At 39.0% G+C, this 15,356-nt stretch overlaps 1 protein-coding gene across 1 annotated transcript; it reads right to left on the bottom strand.

Annotated features, from left to right (window-relative positions):
• Positions 1 to 5,636: 5,636 nt before the first annotated feature.
• On the bottom strand, positions 5,637 to 13,010 carry arl5a (ADP-ribosylation factor-like 5A). The gene is made up of 6 exons (XM_061088405.1): positions 12,667 to 13,010; positions 8,081 to 8,141; positions 7,804 to 7,951; positions 7,470 to 7,553; positions 6,454 to 6,605; positions 5,637 to 6,295 (listed from the first exon to the last, which is right to left on the bottom strand). Exons 1-6 carry the CDS (start codon positions 12,710 to 12,712, stop codon positions 6,247 to 6,249), a joined length of 540 nt encoding a protein of 179 aa, XP_060944388.1. The 5' UTR covers positions 12,713 to 13,010; the 3' UTR covers positions 5,637 to 6,246.
• Between the last annotated feature and the right edge of the window lie 2,346 nt (positions 13,011 to 15,356).

Raw genomic sequence — 15,356 nt, forward strand, 5'->3', positions numbered from 1 at the left:
TTTGGGACGGTTTTAGAGGTTCTACAGAAAAACACAAATGACATTTTGTGGCATTTATTTAAACTGTGAGTGAACACATGTTGACCTCATAAGATGCAAATCATAACTAGTGAGGAAGTTCACTTAAAAATGTCTACCCATGTCACTCGATACAGTTTCAAAATTTCAATTGCATATATCAGTTTAAGAGATGAAAGGACAACTGCCCCTGAGATAGTTTAGGAAGCTGATAAAAATAGCATATGAAGGCCATAAAAAGTACAACATAAAAAGTATAACACAAACACACTGATGTATAACCAATAAACATGCCATACCAGTAAAAGATTCCCGCAGTACTTCCTGACAGTAAGGAAGCCTCACTTGACCTCTACTAGGGTCTCAAACTGATAGTCCCGACTTTGTGATTTGCCCGAATCCTAAACAAAGTAATAAAAGATATGTGAAACACAAGTGTTGATTAAAAACTTCAAAGGGAGAAGGGAAGATTAGGAAGGTGAGACACTGATGGCATTATAACAGGCCTCTGCCTTTGAATCTGCGACAGCCGGCCCCTCCTCTTTCACTTGCCACAACACAGCTCAGAGAACTTTGCCTTGGAGCTGAAGGTTGGCGACAGCTGCCCCACAGCGCTTCAGCTATTTGACATGTAAGCCAATGCCACAGCCTGATTGGCTGACTCTGTTTAGCAAATGGAGATGCAATGCCTTCTGAGGCTGCAGGTTAAATATAGGTTGGCACACTAACTACCTTTTTTTAGCACTCGATTACCCTCTCTTTAAATGAATATATAAGTTTCTCCATAAAAACAAGAAAAAACAAGTGGAGAAGTTGAAGAAGAGGGTCAGAATAAAAAAGGATGGTGCTGAGATTTTGAAAAGACAACAGAAAGGCCGGGCTGCTGCTGTCATGTCAGATACATCCAAAGGTAGGCCTGGACTGATCTTGCTTCCGTCTTGCAGGTCTGAATTATTTGGTAACTCCTTCAACGTGCAGCAGAGCCTTCACAGTCCTTATCCCTCTATTGGTCATCCTGCTGAATCCAGAGGGCAGCAGAAGATGGAAGTGATGGAAGTCCAAGCAGACGGAAAGCCATGCAGGGTGAAGAAAAGGTGTATTTGTTCGTGTTTTTTCTCCTTTTCTTTGCTTACCAGAAAATTTAAGTTAAATGGTCTCCCAAGCCGCCAAAGCTTCCCCAGCTTCCCTCCAGAGAAACGCAGGGCGACAGCACACAGCTGCGGTCTCTACCCAGGTTATCATGTGGCCGACACAGCCAATCACAGGGCGGCGCTCTCAAGTTTCAAAATCTAAATATACCTAGGTGATCCTTTCAGAAAGGAGCACCTGTCGAGACTAATGCATCAGCGGTACAGTTATTAGGAAGGCAGTGGGGCACGCGTGGTGGGGGTCTCAAGAAAACAAAAGCAAACCCCCAACTGCAACAGTACCACACTGTGCCAATGGGTATATGCCGGTTGTCATGATATGTTTGGAGGTATGCTACCTTACATCAGGTTAGAATACAAGTTTGAGTTTGTGAGGGTTAGCTGAAGGCCTGGCAGGGCTCTGAGTGACAGGTCTGTTGAGGTCATCTGTTAGCTAACCCTGCATTGCTCCTGTCAAGAATCAGGTCAACATCAAACACGAGATCTGCGAGACAGAAAAAAGTATATGCCCCAATAATTAGGAAACACAATATCTAAATCATGACTGTGTCAGTCAAATTGAATTCTGATGAATCACCAATGCCCCTTATATTAGGGAAAGAGCCAGTAAATAAATAATGAGCCAACCTGGGCAAGTCTTGACATTCGTTTGGAATGAAGATTGAGGATATCTGATACACTTGGGACAGAGGCACTACTGCATTCTGCAGTTTTGAACTTCAGTGAACAAGTACAACATTTGAATTTAGACTTCTTTCCCTTACATGTTAACAAAACCATTAAACACTTATACTGCTACTTGGAGGAGAGCTGTAGATGCTAGCCTATATATATATTGACTTCATGTCATAAAATAGATAATAAATCAATTCCATGTTATCTCTCACAGAACAAGTGATGGCTTCCAGTGTAAAAAAAAAACGACACTCAAGTTTCACATGATGTGAGCGCATTAAAAAGTATTTCCAGATAACATAAAGCATAAAATTGGGTTCACACGGTTTAGGGCTAAGATGCAAATAGCATCAACTATGAGCACGTAGATAAGTGACAGGACATGAACTTAAACAATGAAAAATTAACCATATGTATGTTTCCTCTCACTCTTTCTGCCAGAGGCCGAGTGCTGTCCGGGGACCATGACAGACAGCAGCAGCTGAATCTCTCTCTCTCTCACCCTCTGCAAAGTGGCCGTCTGTTCTGTGAGGGCCTGGATCACTGTCACTGAGGCTTCATTAACATCACTGCAGTTTTGATATCGTCTAATCTGCAAAACTGAAGAGGTAGTCATGTTGTAAATGGTAAGTTAACCTAAAATACCACATACTGCAAAAATATATATTTTTCAAATAGTTATCTAGCCCTGCAGATATGACTCAATTTGTTTGGTGTATGACATTTTAATATATTTACAAATATTGAACTCTGACTTTTCCAGGATTGAAAAAAACTGACCCACTCTTCTTCATGGTGTTTACACAGCACAACAAGGCAGAGACACAGGGTGACATTAGGGTTATAATTTCATGTGTTCAATATTTTAATTATTCATCTTGAACCTTTTAGGGTTTTAGGGATATTTGGTTTGTGGCAGCAGCATCGGGAAAAAAAAGTCTAACAGCAAAACATTCTTAAAGAATCTATGTCCAATAATTACAAATTATTATCCAGACCTAAAAGTCAGCTGTGAACTATTTTCTACTGAACATTATTGATGGCTTGTTGTGTGGCCTATGTAACAGATGCTTTCTATGTTGCAAGTAAACTGCAATTACTGCTGCTGTATCGAAGAGTACAATATTAAAAGTAGTTCGAACTGATTTTTCAGGCTGTGGAGAGATATTTTCTTAAGTGACAAGCTATCAAAGACTTTTAATGATTCTAACAGACAAAAGAATGACCTCCCAAGGCCAAGGGTATCCAGGGGGGGGCTACATGATGCTTAGTCAATGGAAAAAATGACTGATGACCAGTGAGACTAGAACTTAACAGCTGGTGGAAAGACAGCCACAACATGAACCCTGCCAACATTCAATTTTAGCCCACCATCACAAAAACAATGAAATCTAGTGAGGTAATAGGCCTAAAGTGAACCCCAGTTCACTCTCAGTCACAAAATGACACACGTCTGCCCTGACCTTTCTAGCTCTACAAGAAGCAAGTGACGTCTTGAAGTGGTCTATGTTGGTAAGCAAGAGCTGGTCTCTTTAAATAATCGATGATAATAATTTATGGTTTTATATAAGACTTTGGATAGATATGATTCGCATAAAACATTAATCTGTAAAAAACAGTATATTAAAGGAAAAGACAAGCTTACTATTCTTAAGGTGATAATCGTGCCTGACATAATCATAATCCATACACACTCATCTCTCCTATCCTGCACTGTGGATTCGCGTTAAATGGATAGAAAAAGCTCCCCATTTCAATTAATCATGATTATTAAGTCAATGTGTGCTTCATCACTTTTCTGCTAGAGGTCATATTTACCGTGTTTGTCAGGCTGTTCGCTGGTTTTATTTGTGAGCAGTATTACACAAATACAACTCAACTTATTTTTGTGAATATTTTTCACAACAAAAAAAAGTTAGCAGACCACCTCCTGTTTTCTTCAGTATTTCTACTATGAAAACTAGTCAATCATGAGTAGGATTTTTCAGCCTAGAATTAACATTCTAGTAAAGTCTCCAGGCATTATTTGGGTTTGACTTACCTTGTGCACTACCTGAAATTAAAAAAACATGAAACAATGATGCATATTACCTGGCTGGTAGCTAGTCTGCATGTTCACAGTCAATATGAAACTTGAGACTCAGTTTGGTATTGTGTTCGCTTTAAGGAAAAGTGCATGATGGACATACCTGTTTAAAACTTCATTGGATTGGATGTGGACCAAGCTTTAAACAAATGGCAAGAATTCACCAAATAAATTTCACATCTTGTGCTTTTTTTGTCATAAGTAGATGGCGTCTGCTCAGTTGACGTGACAAAACATAAATAAAAAAAAAACACAGCAGTGATTAACTATTATCTTGTTTTTTTTTTTAGTAAATAAGTTCCAAAGTTCATGTTGTTGCACCTTAAAGAGATAGTTCACTGAAAAGTTTAAATTCACTCAATATCCACTCCCCACTATGTCGATGGAGGGGTGGCTGAAGCGTTTGAGTCCGCAAATGGTTCTAGAGTCTCAGAAGTAAACGATTAAGTAGCGATACAATTGAAGAAAATGGTGAGTGGGACTTTAGACATGGTAAAACAGAAAATATATAAATTGTTTGTGTGGTGCCATCCAAGTGTCCACAAGCCCTGACATTAATATTCGACTATACATTTACATTCATCTACGTCATGTTTTAAGCCTTAAAGACCCCCGAAGAGGCTAAGCTAGCGGATTTAGCTACACGATGATGTGTCCGAGGGTCCATGAATGCTCCTTGTAGGAAGACATCAGCGGACAATTAGGCTAAACACAAGGTGTAAATGACCTTGTTATGAGCGATCTGAGACTCCAGAAGAGTTTTGGGGACTCACTTCACCCACCCCTCCCTCATCATAGTGGTGAGAAGATGAGGGAATTTTCATTTTTCAGTGAACTATCCCTTTTAATCAACTTAGAGTACAAGTGCAAACCAAAACTATGAGCTAAAAGGGATTTAAGAAGCCAAGAAGAGCTGCAGAGTTCACTGAGTTTGTTACTTGTGGTTCAATGTTACAGTAAAACATACTGATTAATGCTTTAATACAATCTGGACCTGAGTGCTCAAAGATAATAAACTTAGGCCAATATTAAGACTAGTAATTACTATACATAAAGTGTAGGATTCAATTAAAGCTGTTCAGGGGCCAACTGTTACCCATAGTAAAAACAGAGGAGAATAACGAGCTGTAACAAATGTGTAATGACAAGACCAAAGCATGTGACGTGTCAAAAGTGGAATGGTGGTGATACATGATACAATTCTGGATAATTGTAGAGCTGTTTGCTGATTTTGTAAAAAACAACTTCAGCTGAGGAGCCACGCCTGCTAAGGAAGGCCGTGGAGATATCAGGAATGTGTGGAATGCCACTTCTCAAACAAATCTTGGCACTGGTTTGTGCAAGTTCTTTCATTTGAACGTTTTGAACACGTGAAAATCCCTACATGCTCATTATTCTGCCGTTTTCAGCTCTAACCCACTCACTCACTGTGCACTGCTCACATTCTGGTCTTTTTCTCTCCACCTCTTCTGACTTACAGCTGTCTGTCTCTGACCTTCCTACTCCTGTAGCTGCTCATCATGCTCACTGAAAAGCACGTGACACATTCTGCCCCCTGTAGGACTAGAAACAGAATAACCGAAGTTACAAACACGAACCTCGATGTAGCTTAGAATTGTCACAAGAGATAAGTCAACTATAAAGAAGAGGACAATCGTGGGAGCCACCTGAAAGAAATACACATTCATGATGCAATGCAATTCACCTGAAACAGTTAAAAACACTTTATTTCACCGATTATTCATAGGGACTGAAAGGCAGGGGGCAGTGTGTGATTTTACCCTCCATACGGCATGTTTCAGTCACCATCAACCATCATCGCTTGAACATTCTGCGCCAGGCACCACGTTAAAAGAGAATACTGGGCTGTATACACAGGGGGGAGGGGGCGATTAAAATCGCAACAGCCAGTCTGGCAATACTGAAAGGCCACCATGGGCTGAACTTGCACACAGCTGAATAATAAGTCCAAGGAGTTCCAAGTCAGACCCTTTGCTGACCTCTGTGTTTCTCTTAAAAGAAAACCGTGCAGAAATTAAAATTTAAATAATTTGAGTGTCTTTTGCTGTCCAATGTCCTTCCGAAAAAGGTCACGTTCTTTTTTTGTTCAGAGTTCAAACGTCGTTTGTAAAATAAATTATCACAGAAGAGTTTAACGTCCTGGCAGCGGTCTGCCCACGTCAGCTTCACAGGAAAGAGGAGAGGGCCATCCATCCACTGACCTCACCCTCATCCTCCTCCCATTTTCAAGCTCCTGTCTGGAGGCAGAGAGAGAGAAAGAGAGAGCAAGGGCGCACTTGTGATCAGAGTCAAAGGTCATCATCTCACACGCAGCCGTGACATCATCCACTCGAGGCCCTGGCACAGCCTGGAGTCGAGCAAGACGTCGGGAGTGTTGTAGAGGAATTGGGATATGGAAGAGAGTGGGAGCAGAAATAAACACAGACAAGCGTTAAAAACAAAATCTCTGTATGAACACTTATCACTACAGTCCAATATGCAGTGTGTATTATTTGTAGTTCTCACCCCTCTCCAGTGAGCGCGCAGCAGGCCTGGATGTGCCACTGGTGGTCTTTGACGGAGGTAAGCTGCAGGCTCTGGGAGATCTCGGCCACAGACATGCAACCTTTCACATCCTGCTTGTTGGCAAAGATCAACAGCCCCGCCTTTCTTAAATCCTGGAGGGGCAGATAAAAGACGTCAAATAAGGAGAGGGTAAGAAATGTAACATAAGTACATTATCCTTTCATAGAAAATGGTGTGTTAATGTGAGTTGATATGAGTATGAAGACAGACTTGCTTCAAGAAGATGTGACTTTCTGGATATTTCTTGAAACACTGTTATATTTTGAGAGCTACATAAACAGCATTGTGAGTTTTATTGTTATGTTTGAGCACACACAAAAATCTCAACTAGAAAACTTTAATACCTCGTAATACTGTCAGACTTTGAATTAAGTCTTGTGAATCAGTATGAGTGTAACAGTTTAAATCCTTTGTTTTGGAGTTTTGTAATCCACATGCCAGATTGTGACTCTAATTTAAAAATAACCATGTTATTATCACAAACACTGATGCAAATGTGGGCTATATAAATGTTCATTGCATTTAAAATAGCTTGAATCTGCGGAGTTGTTTATGGAAATTTACTAAATGCTTTATTATTAAAGAATATAACAATAATCTAAACATAAAAATGTTTTTACAAATAAAACTAATATTTTTATGTGGTTCTTTTGAGCTCTGTTAGTGACCCACAATGTGTGCTTAATACTGTACTAAACACTGCAATCAGTTTAATATGAGCCTTTTGTAGCAATGTTGTCTGATAAATCAGAGATATACATTTTCTCTTAGGAGTTGGTATTAAATGTCTTTGTCTACCACTTACACCTCTAACAATTTATATCTATAAAATATGATTTATTGAAGTGTGGTTAAGACACTGCTGTTCTTTTGATACTAATTAGTTAACATATCTATGGACATGCATATGAATACCTGTTTTACAAATACTACCATCCCGTTTTTGTGACACTCACTTCGTGTGCTAACATTCTGTAGAGTTCTTCTTTTGTCACAGAGATCCTTTCTCTGTCTGTGCTGTCGACCACCACAATTACAAACTGTTCAGAAAAGATGGAGAGAAATAAAACACTGTTAAAAAAAATTACAGCATCTCAACTTGGTCTGACCTTGGTCTGGAACGGGACCAAGTTTCGATTTCCAGTACTTCGACAATACTGTAGAGAATCTGACACTCAGCAGTTTGTACCTACAGTAGTGATTATACCAACTCTAGCAATTCTAAGCTGTAGAACGCCACAACCAAAGCGATGCTTTGACTGGCGATGAGGCACTATAAGCTATCATTACCTCTGTGTTGGTGTAGTACGTGTTCCACGAAGACCTAAGGGACTCCTGGCCTCCAATGTCCCACATCAGGAAATGAGTGTTGTTGACCACAATCTCTTCCACGTTACTTCCAATGGTAGGAGAGGTGTGTACCACCTCGTTCATAGAACTATATAGAGGGAAGAAAAAACACGTTGGTAAAAAGTAAACGTTACATTTATGAAATATTATATGATTTAAAAAACTTTGAGGACCTACATAAAGAAGTTTACTAAAATTATAACCTTTTTATACTTACAACTGGTAAAGAATTGTGGTCTTGCCGGCATTGTCCAGGCCAACAATAATAACTTTGTGCTCTGAAATGCAAAAAAAGACACAAAGAATTCAGAGCTTACAGTGACATCAATATGTGGGCTCAGTGCTGGTGACTGACTGATTCATCACTCTTATGTAAACTCAGCCGAGTAATCTGTTTAAAAAAAACATGTTTTTTGATGTGGAACTGCGTCGAGTGATTCAACCAACAGCCCTTTTTGTGTTCAGCACCATCTTTCAGATGAAGATTGTGTAGTTTCACACGTCAAGTGTCGCAGAGACACTGTGGTGCTGTGAATGGCGTACTTTCACAGCTACAGATAAGTTAGTGAGTGGTCTTAAGCCAGTTTGTACAATCAGGCTGTAGGCAGGAGCCGCTATAGAGATGGGGTACAGCGAGAATTTACTTGTGAAAAATACTTTTTTCTGTCTCTCTACTGATACACTGAAGGGACAAGACAATAAGAAAGGCTATAGTTAGCAGAAGGATAGGACAAAGGTAAAGAACACAACGTTGCACAGAATTGTTGAATCACAGTGCTGATTGATTTTCTATCAATCTTTTGCGACATGCTCTTTAAAGCACAATCGGCTCTGATTGGTCAGCCTCTGCTGTCGCTTTATCTGGCTTTGTTAGGGCGGTGTCACACTAGCATATAGGAATGCATTATTAAGCTATTGGTCACCGTGACCTCATGCAACATCGCAATGGTGCAGAGGTATCGGCCGGACTACTGGCGAGACGTTTCAGAAGTAGTGTTTTCTAAAACTATACAAACACACTAGAGGAAAGGGAAAACTCCAAAAAACATCTGTCCTTTAACTTTTAAGACTAAAGGACATTGTCAAGTTTAGATCTTGTGAAAATGCAAAAAATAGATGAAGATTGTGCGGCTGGTGTTATTAGTAATTACCAAGTAGGTAATTGAGAGAAACTAGAGCATGACAGAGGATTAGCACACATTTTTTCAATAAAAAAAAAACGATTTTTGAAATATAAGTCAAAAGTCTTTGTTTTGAAGAACATCATGTTGAAGCAATGTCAATTCATTGACGTTTAAACATTTCCAAGAAAACCTTTTTTTTTTAGGCTAAATATATTCATACAATCCCTACAACAATGCAAGTAATTATAACTAATTATTCTACTGTGTGCACAACCTGCTCATCCATGGACAGCAAACACACAAACTCTACATCGAGCACTTTTTCGGCATTATGCACTATAAAAGAATAAAAAGGCATCTTAAAGAGAGAGAATATGCAGTAAGTGGTCAACACCAATATCAATATATCTAAGATAGGGAAAAATCAGCTGATAAAATCGGTCAACCAGTATGTTGATAGGGCTTTTTCTTAAAGTGTGCTGTGAAAAATGGACAACAATTCGTCAATGTCCCTCATAGTTGATTGACTTGTAAATGGCCACACTCAAATTTCTTGTCAGTAAAACACCTTCAAATTTCAATGAAATTATATCTGTCTGTAAACAATCCTGTGAATCTCTAAGTTACAGCTGTTAGTCAAACTGAGACCAAATCTCACTGAAGCTGAGGAAGTGAAAGCAGCAACACACACAATTTCACAAGATCAAAATGCGGGCCTTGTCTTGGTTACTCTAGCTAGTTGAACATAGACAAAGCAGCTGTGAAGACAAGGAGTAAGTTATGTTAGAAACGTTAACTTGTTGTTAGTTACACTGTGATCAATGTTTGGAGGTTGTAAGTTAGTCCTGTGAAACTGTAAGAAACTGGAGCGGAAAACTAAAGCTTGTTTATTTAAAAAAAATGTCATGCAGGTGTCAAATAAGCTGCAGGCAGATATATTGACAGTTAACATATTTGCAAGCAGGTGGCACATTGGCTGCACGTGTTTCCTGCCACAAGTCAGTCTGCAGCTACAAATTATTTTGTATTTTTTAAGTTACTTTTAATCTGCTATACGTATTTTTGCTGTGCATTGTTGACTTTAAGTTTAAATGTCTAAAAATAACATTAAATGCTGTGAAGAATGGCATGTCTGTGTTAATAGAATCAACCTATATAAAACAAAACCATTTTAATGGTTATTTACATGATGTCCCCTCCAAAAGTAAATAGGCAAGCTGTGACATGTATATGTATATATATATACACACCTGATAGATGGTTATTGGAAATGTTTTACTCCCCCTTATTGGCCCCAAAAACTCCCTTATATGTGGAGACTAAAATAGCATAGCACATGAATATACAATAAAAAAGATTTCCCAGTCAAATCACATTTACATATGTGATACACAAATACATATTGACAATTCCATGGGGTAATGATAGTGTGATCTGACTAAAGGGAAGATTGCCCTACTCCTACGATCTATACAGTGTATCCCACCTGTTGCATAATATGCAGGGTAGACTGAGATATGTGTCCAGGGCCAAATATAAACATGTGCAGGATAAATGTTACAGAGAATGGACAGAAACATGGAACTGTTTACAAGCCTAAGATCAGCAAGTTAACATAACATTTGCTAACATTGCATTGAAGCTTTTTTACATTAAACTGGAAAATGGACGGCATGTTTATTTTACAATTTCTTATCACGCGTCTTCTCTGTGAATGAACTTCTGTTGTTTCTCTGCATAGAATCAATCAGCTGGGGACAGTCACGGTAAGAAGACATCCTGGTACTTTAGAGAGCATCTGGGGATAGATCCAGAAGTGACAATAAAAGCCTTACAGAGTCCAGTGACAGGATGGATGGATGGATGCAAAATGAAGCAGAGCTCAAAAAAGGCCAAACAAAGGATGACTTGCAATGATGACTTAAATTAAAGCATCACAAAATCTGAGCGTGGAATGAATCATTTCTGCTCTCAAACTTAAAAGTCTGGAATGGATTTAAAAAAAAGATAGGAACCTATATACATTCACTTTTCAAAGGCAGCAAACCAAGGTTAGTTTTGTGTTGACTGACTAACTGAATCATCTGTTTCAGGTTTAATTACCTCTGCCAAGGAGGTCATGTTTGCATTCGTCTGTTAGTCAGCAGGATTACGCACAAACTTCTGTACGGATGCAATAAAACCAGTAGAAGGATGCGGGATGGGTCATCCAATTCTGGTGCTCATCCAGAAATGGGAGCAGATGCAGGAATTTCCCCCACCCGTTTCTTTAACATTGCTTTTCCTAATTTTCGTTGATTTCTGTGAGATTTACGGATTTTGACAAAACAAATCTGGTATGTTTAGGGGACTGATATTTGAAAGTGTTGTGCAGGTCTAAATTAAAATGAAGGGATATAAAATGCCCACTAATTTTGAAATGAGAAAACAATCATTTATTACCATATACTGCTTTTATATTGGTATAATTACTATCATATATAAATATATATTATGTTATATTATATACTGTACTATTCTTATATACTGTCTAACAATACCATTACCATCATATCATCAGTACTATTACCATCATCTTGCCACTGCACCTTATCTACCTATTTTATTGTATTTTATCTTGTGCTTCTGTTTTTTTATTCTTTCTACCTCAATATTTTAAATTTTATTCTATTGTATTGTATTGTTTTTTATTGTATTCAAATACACCGGCTGCTATGACAACTTAATTTCCCTTCGGGGATGAATAAAGTACTCTATCTATCTATCTATCTATTTGCTTTGATTGAAATTTTAAGAGAAAATTGTGGGACATGATCCCCCAGAATTCTATGTGGCATCTTCAAAACCTATTCGAGTTGTATAATACAGACAAAGCCAGCAGGTTGGTTGGGTCTATGTAAACTTCAACTTCAGGGATGTAAATCGTTCTGTCTTGTACTTTCACTTTGCACAGTTCAATGCACCACAACCAGTGTAAGATCTGGAGTCAATGTAATGGACTTCCAGCAGTTTTATTCGCAACTGACCGCCCTCTGCATGTGTGTCCCATGTGATCTATTCAGAGTCACGACCAACCACGACAGCACAGTGATAGCACTGTTACAGGGACGTTAATGAATGAATGAATGAAGTATCACCTGTATCACCCTGATAAGACTGGCAGTACAAAGTCAGTGTGACTCACCCTGAAGTCATCCAGTTGTCCCTACATTCCCCGGAGCATTTTGCTGATGTGGCTGCCTTCAGTGTGCTGTGTTTGTGCAGCCATCTCCAGTGATAGCACCGGGCTGAACACTCATGTTACACGGGTTTCGAATTGTTTGTTTACCGGTTTCAGGACACTAACCCGGGGGAGCGACTCGGTGTCATCCGACCTGCAGCTCCGATGCTGGGAGCATAAATAATCAAACAAGCAACTTAACGCAGGGACGGATAGCAAAGTTAGCAGAGGGCTACACTCTTCCGGGGTTAAATAGTGACTTATTACACAAATGTATACAAAGCATGTCAGTGAGAGAGGTAAACACCGTGACGGGTCTTGTTAGCTGCGGTGTGTGTGAAGCTGGATCCTCGGCTGCAGACCCGTCCCTCACTGCGGGCCTCTCCTCTGCCCACTCAGCCCACCTCCATGTCTGCTCCTCCGCAACCCGTACGGTAAATGACACCGTGCCATTCTTACCTTGATGGTTAAAAAGCCTCCACAGCTTGGTGAACAGTATCCCCATGGCTGACGACGACGTCTTGCCGAGGCCAGCTTGCGAGAATCCGCTGTAACCTAGCTAGCTAGCCTCGATGCTAGCAACTTTAACCCAGCTAGCTAGCTCGCTCACTCCACACACGAAGAGCTGTCCGAGGTGTTGAGGACGAGCGCCATGTTTGTATGAATTACCACTAACGATACCTCTTCCATGTGACGGAGAGTTAAGTGTGTCAGTTGATTTATTCCCATAAAACAACCCAGAGGCTAACCAGTGCGGCTAGGTGATTCAGATCAGCTGTGCTGTGCGCTCCGCTAGTTAGCTGTCAGTGCTGCGCATGCGCACCAGGTCTGTCGTATTGGTACAAACTACAATACAGAAGAGCTGCGTTATATTTTTATTGTAGAGACACGTGTTTCTGTGGTTTTGGACAGTTTATTTTAAATAAATTAAATATTATGTAAATAATAAATATAAGAGAAACACCTCTTTGTACAATGAAACTGAATTGAAATCTTTTTAAATAGAAACACTGAATATGAGTGTTTATTATAAACATGTATGTAAAGAAAGTGGGGTGAATCAGAGCAGGAATATTACAAAATCACACTGAATAATAATAATGTAACATAATCTCATTATTGACTACCTCAAATATATAATATAATATAATATACTCCAGCCCTCCGTGACCCTCACAAAGTATGAGCAATAGAAAATGGATGGATGGATAATAATTATATAGAGTAACATAAGATAATCAATTAATCATTCACTCATAATTTCTGCAAAAAGAGCAAGGAAGTGTACTCATCCCTTATGTTTATACTTGAAAAATAAGCAAATTGACCATGTCATTTGAGGCTCTGAAAAGAATATGATTTTTCTTACTTTTGTTTATTTTTATAACCGAAAATATTCATCTAGAAAATATGTATTAGTTTTGAATTTCTCACCCTCTATTAAAAACCTTAAAACTAATGAAGAAATAAAGAGCATGTGTGTGTGTGTATTTTTAAAAGAAAAACAAGAGCTATCCATACAACAGCATAAGGGCAGTTTATTTCATTACAATTGTAAAATGACAGTGCACACAAACTTCTACTCAAGGCATCATTCTCACACAGGCAGTATTCAGATCGTTTAAATTGTTGCTTATTCTCCAAAGTTTTGAAACAACAACAACATTAAAAGCTACTGTTAATGGCAGATAAGAACAGAAGTATCTTTGTCAATGCTCCTTTCCAGAATCAATGATATCTCTGGCATAGGGACTAAAAATTATTTCAACAAATATTAAATTACAAGATACCAGGATATTTCATTAAAAGGAAATAGTATATTCATCCTTTGTTGGCTGTCAGCGTCCAAGTGAATTCATCTGGTTTTTAAAAAATACAGGAAGCTGCTCTACGATTAAAAGACACCTTGTCAATTGCAGCACAGTCCTGCTCATGTGCTTTCTGATAGTTTATCTTCTTTTAGTCTTTTAATGAAAATTAAATTGAATAGTTGAGGCCTGTAAGACTACTTACTCACTTACTTTATTTTACAAAAGCTTTAAAAGTAAGAAGAAGGAAAGTTATCTTATTCTGTCAGACATTGGTAGGCATATGCAAGGACTTCATTAGTGGAATGTAATTTCATGAACTTCAATAAATCCTTTTTAAATTAGTTTACTGTATTTACAAATGGAAGCCCTCAATACAAGTCTTTTCATTACAATCTAATCAATTCCAGATGTTGTCCTGCTGAGCACGGCAGACAACAGCAGCTGATAGATGCTGGCACGACCGTTCTAAGTGACTCCTGAGCTCCTGACGTTAAAAACGTTTTCTGTAACAACTAAATCATAACAATCTTTTATTAACAAATCAACATTACACTCAGTATCCCCATCAGATGGGTGAGAACATAAACGCTACATCTGTCAACACCTTTCCAGGTCGTAGTGACCTCTCATTCCTGAGGTTTGGAGCTTTGAAATGTTTTAATATCTGCATGATTTCTTTTAAATATTTCTCTCTTGTTATGAGACAGAACATGGCAGTAGGAAAGAACAGGGTTGTGCACAGGGAGCTACTGTATGAACCCTGAAGAGAACACCACGACACTGTCCATGTCATTCAAAAAGCAAATCTGTAAAATTCTGGATTTGGGAACAGGCTTCCACGAGATCTATTACACTCACATCGAGGACAGTGGCAAAAGAACTTGAGAAGTGTTACAGATGCATTATAATCTGCTTCTACTGGCTCCTGGGTGCGTGCAAACAGGTTCTGTGCTGATCATCTTCTCTGTGCTGGATGCTCTTGCTGTCTGGCACTGGATTTGAGGCATGAAGTGACCTGTCGCCACAGTCCTACCTGCATGCTACAGTAACATCTGAGGTGACGGGAAGGGTCTAGAGGAGCCTACGTTACATCTGCTAGTGTATTAGATTACTCCCACATCTGAGACGTATTCAGATCAACTTCAGCTTAAGCCTTTCCCTTTATAACATAACTTTTCTGGTCTTGTGCTACTTTCTTATCCTTCCCTTGTTCACGCCAAAGCAAGTGCAGGATTTGTAATTATCTATACTCAAATGCCCGTCTGGCAGGAGCCAAAGGGAATATGAGGTACTACACATCAATACAAGTTTGTTTCAGTCCAAATGAGTGTAGTGGTT

Source organism: Limanda limanda, chromosome 16 (genome assembly GCF_963576545.1).
Source record: "Limanda limanda chromosome 16, fLimLim1.1, whole genome shotgun sequence".
Lineage (NCBI taxonomy): Eukaryota > Metazoa > Chordata > Actinopteri > Pleuronectiformes > Pleuronectidae > Limanda > Limanda limanda.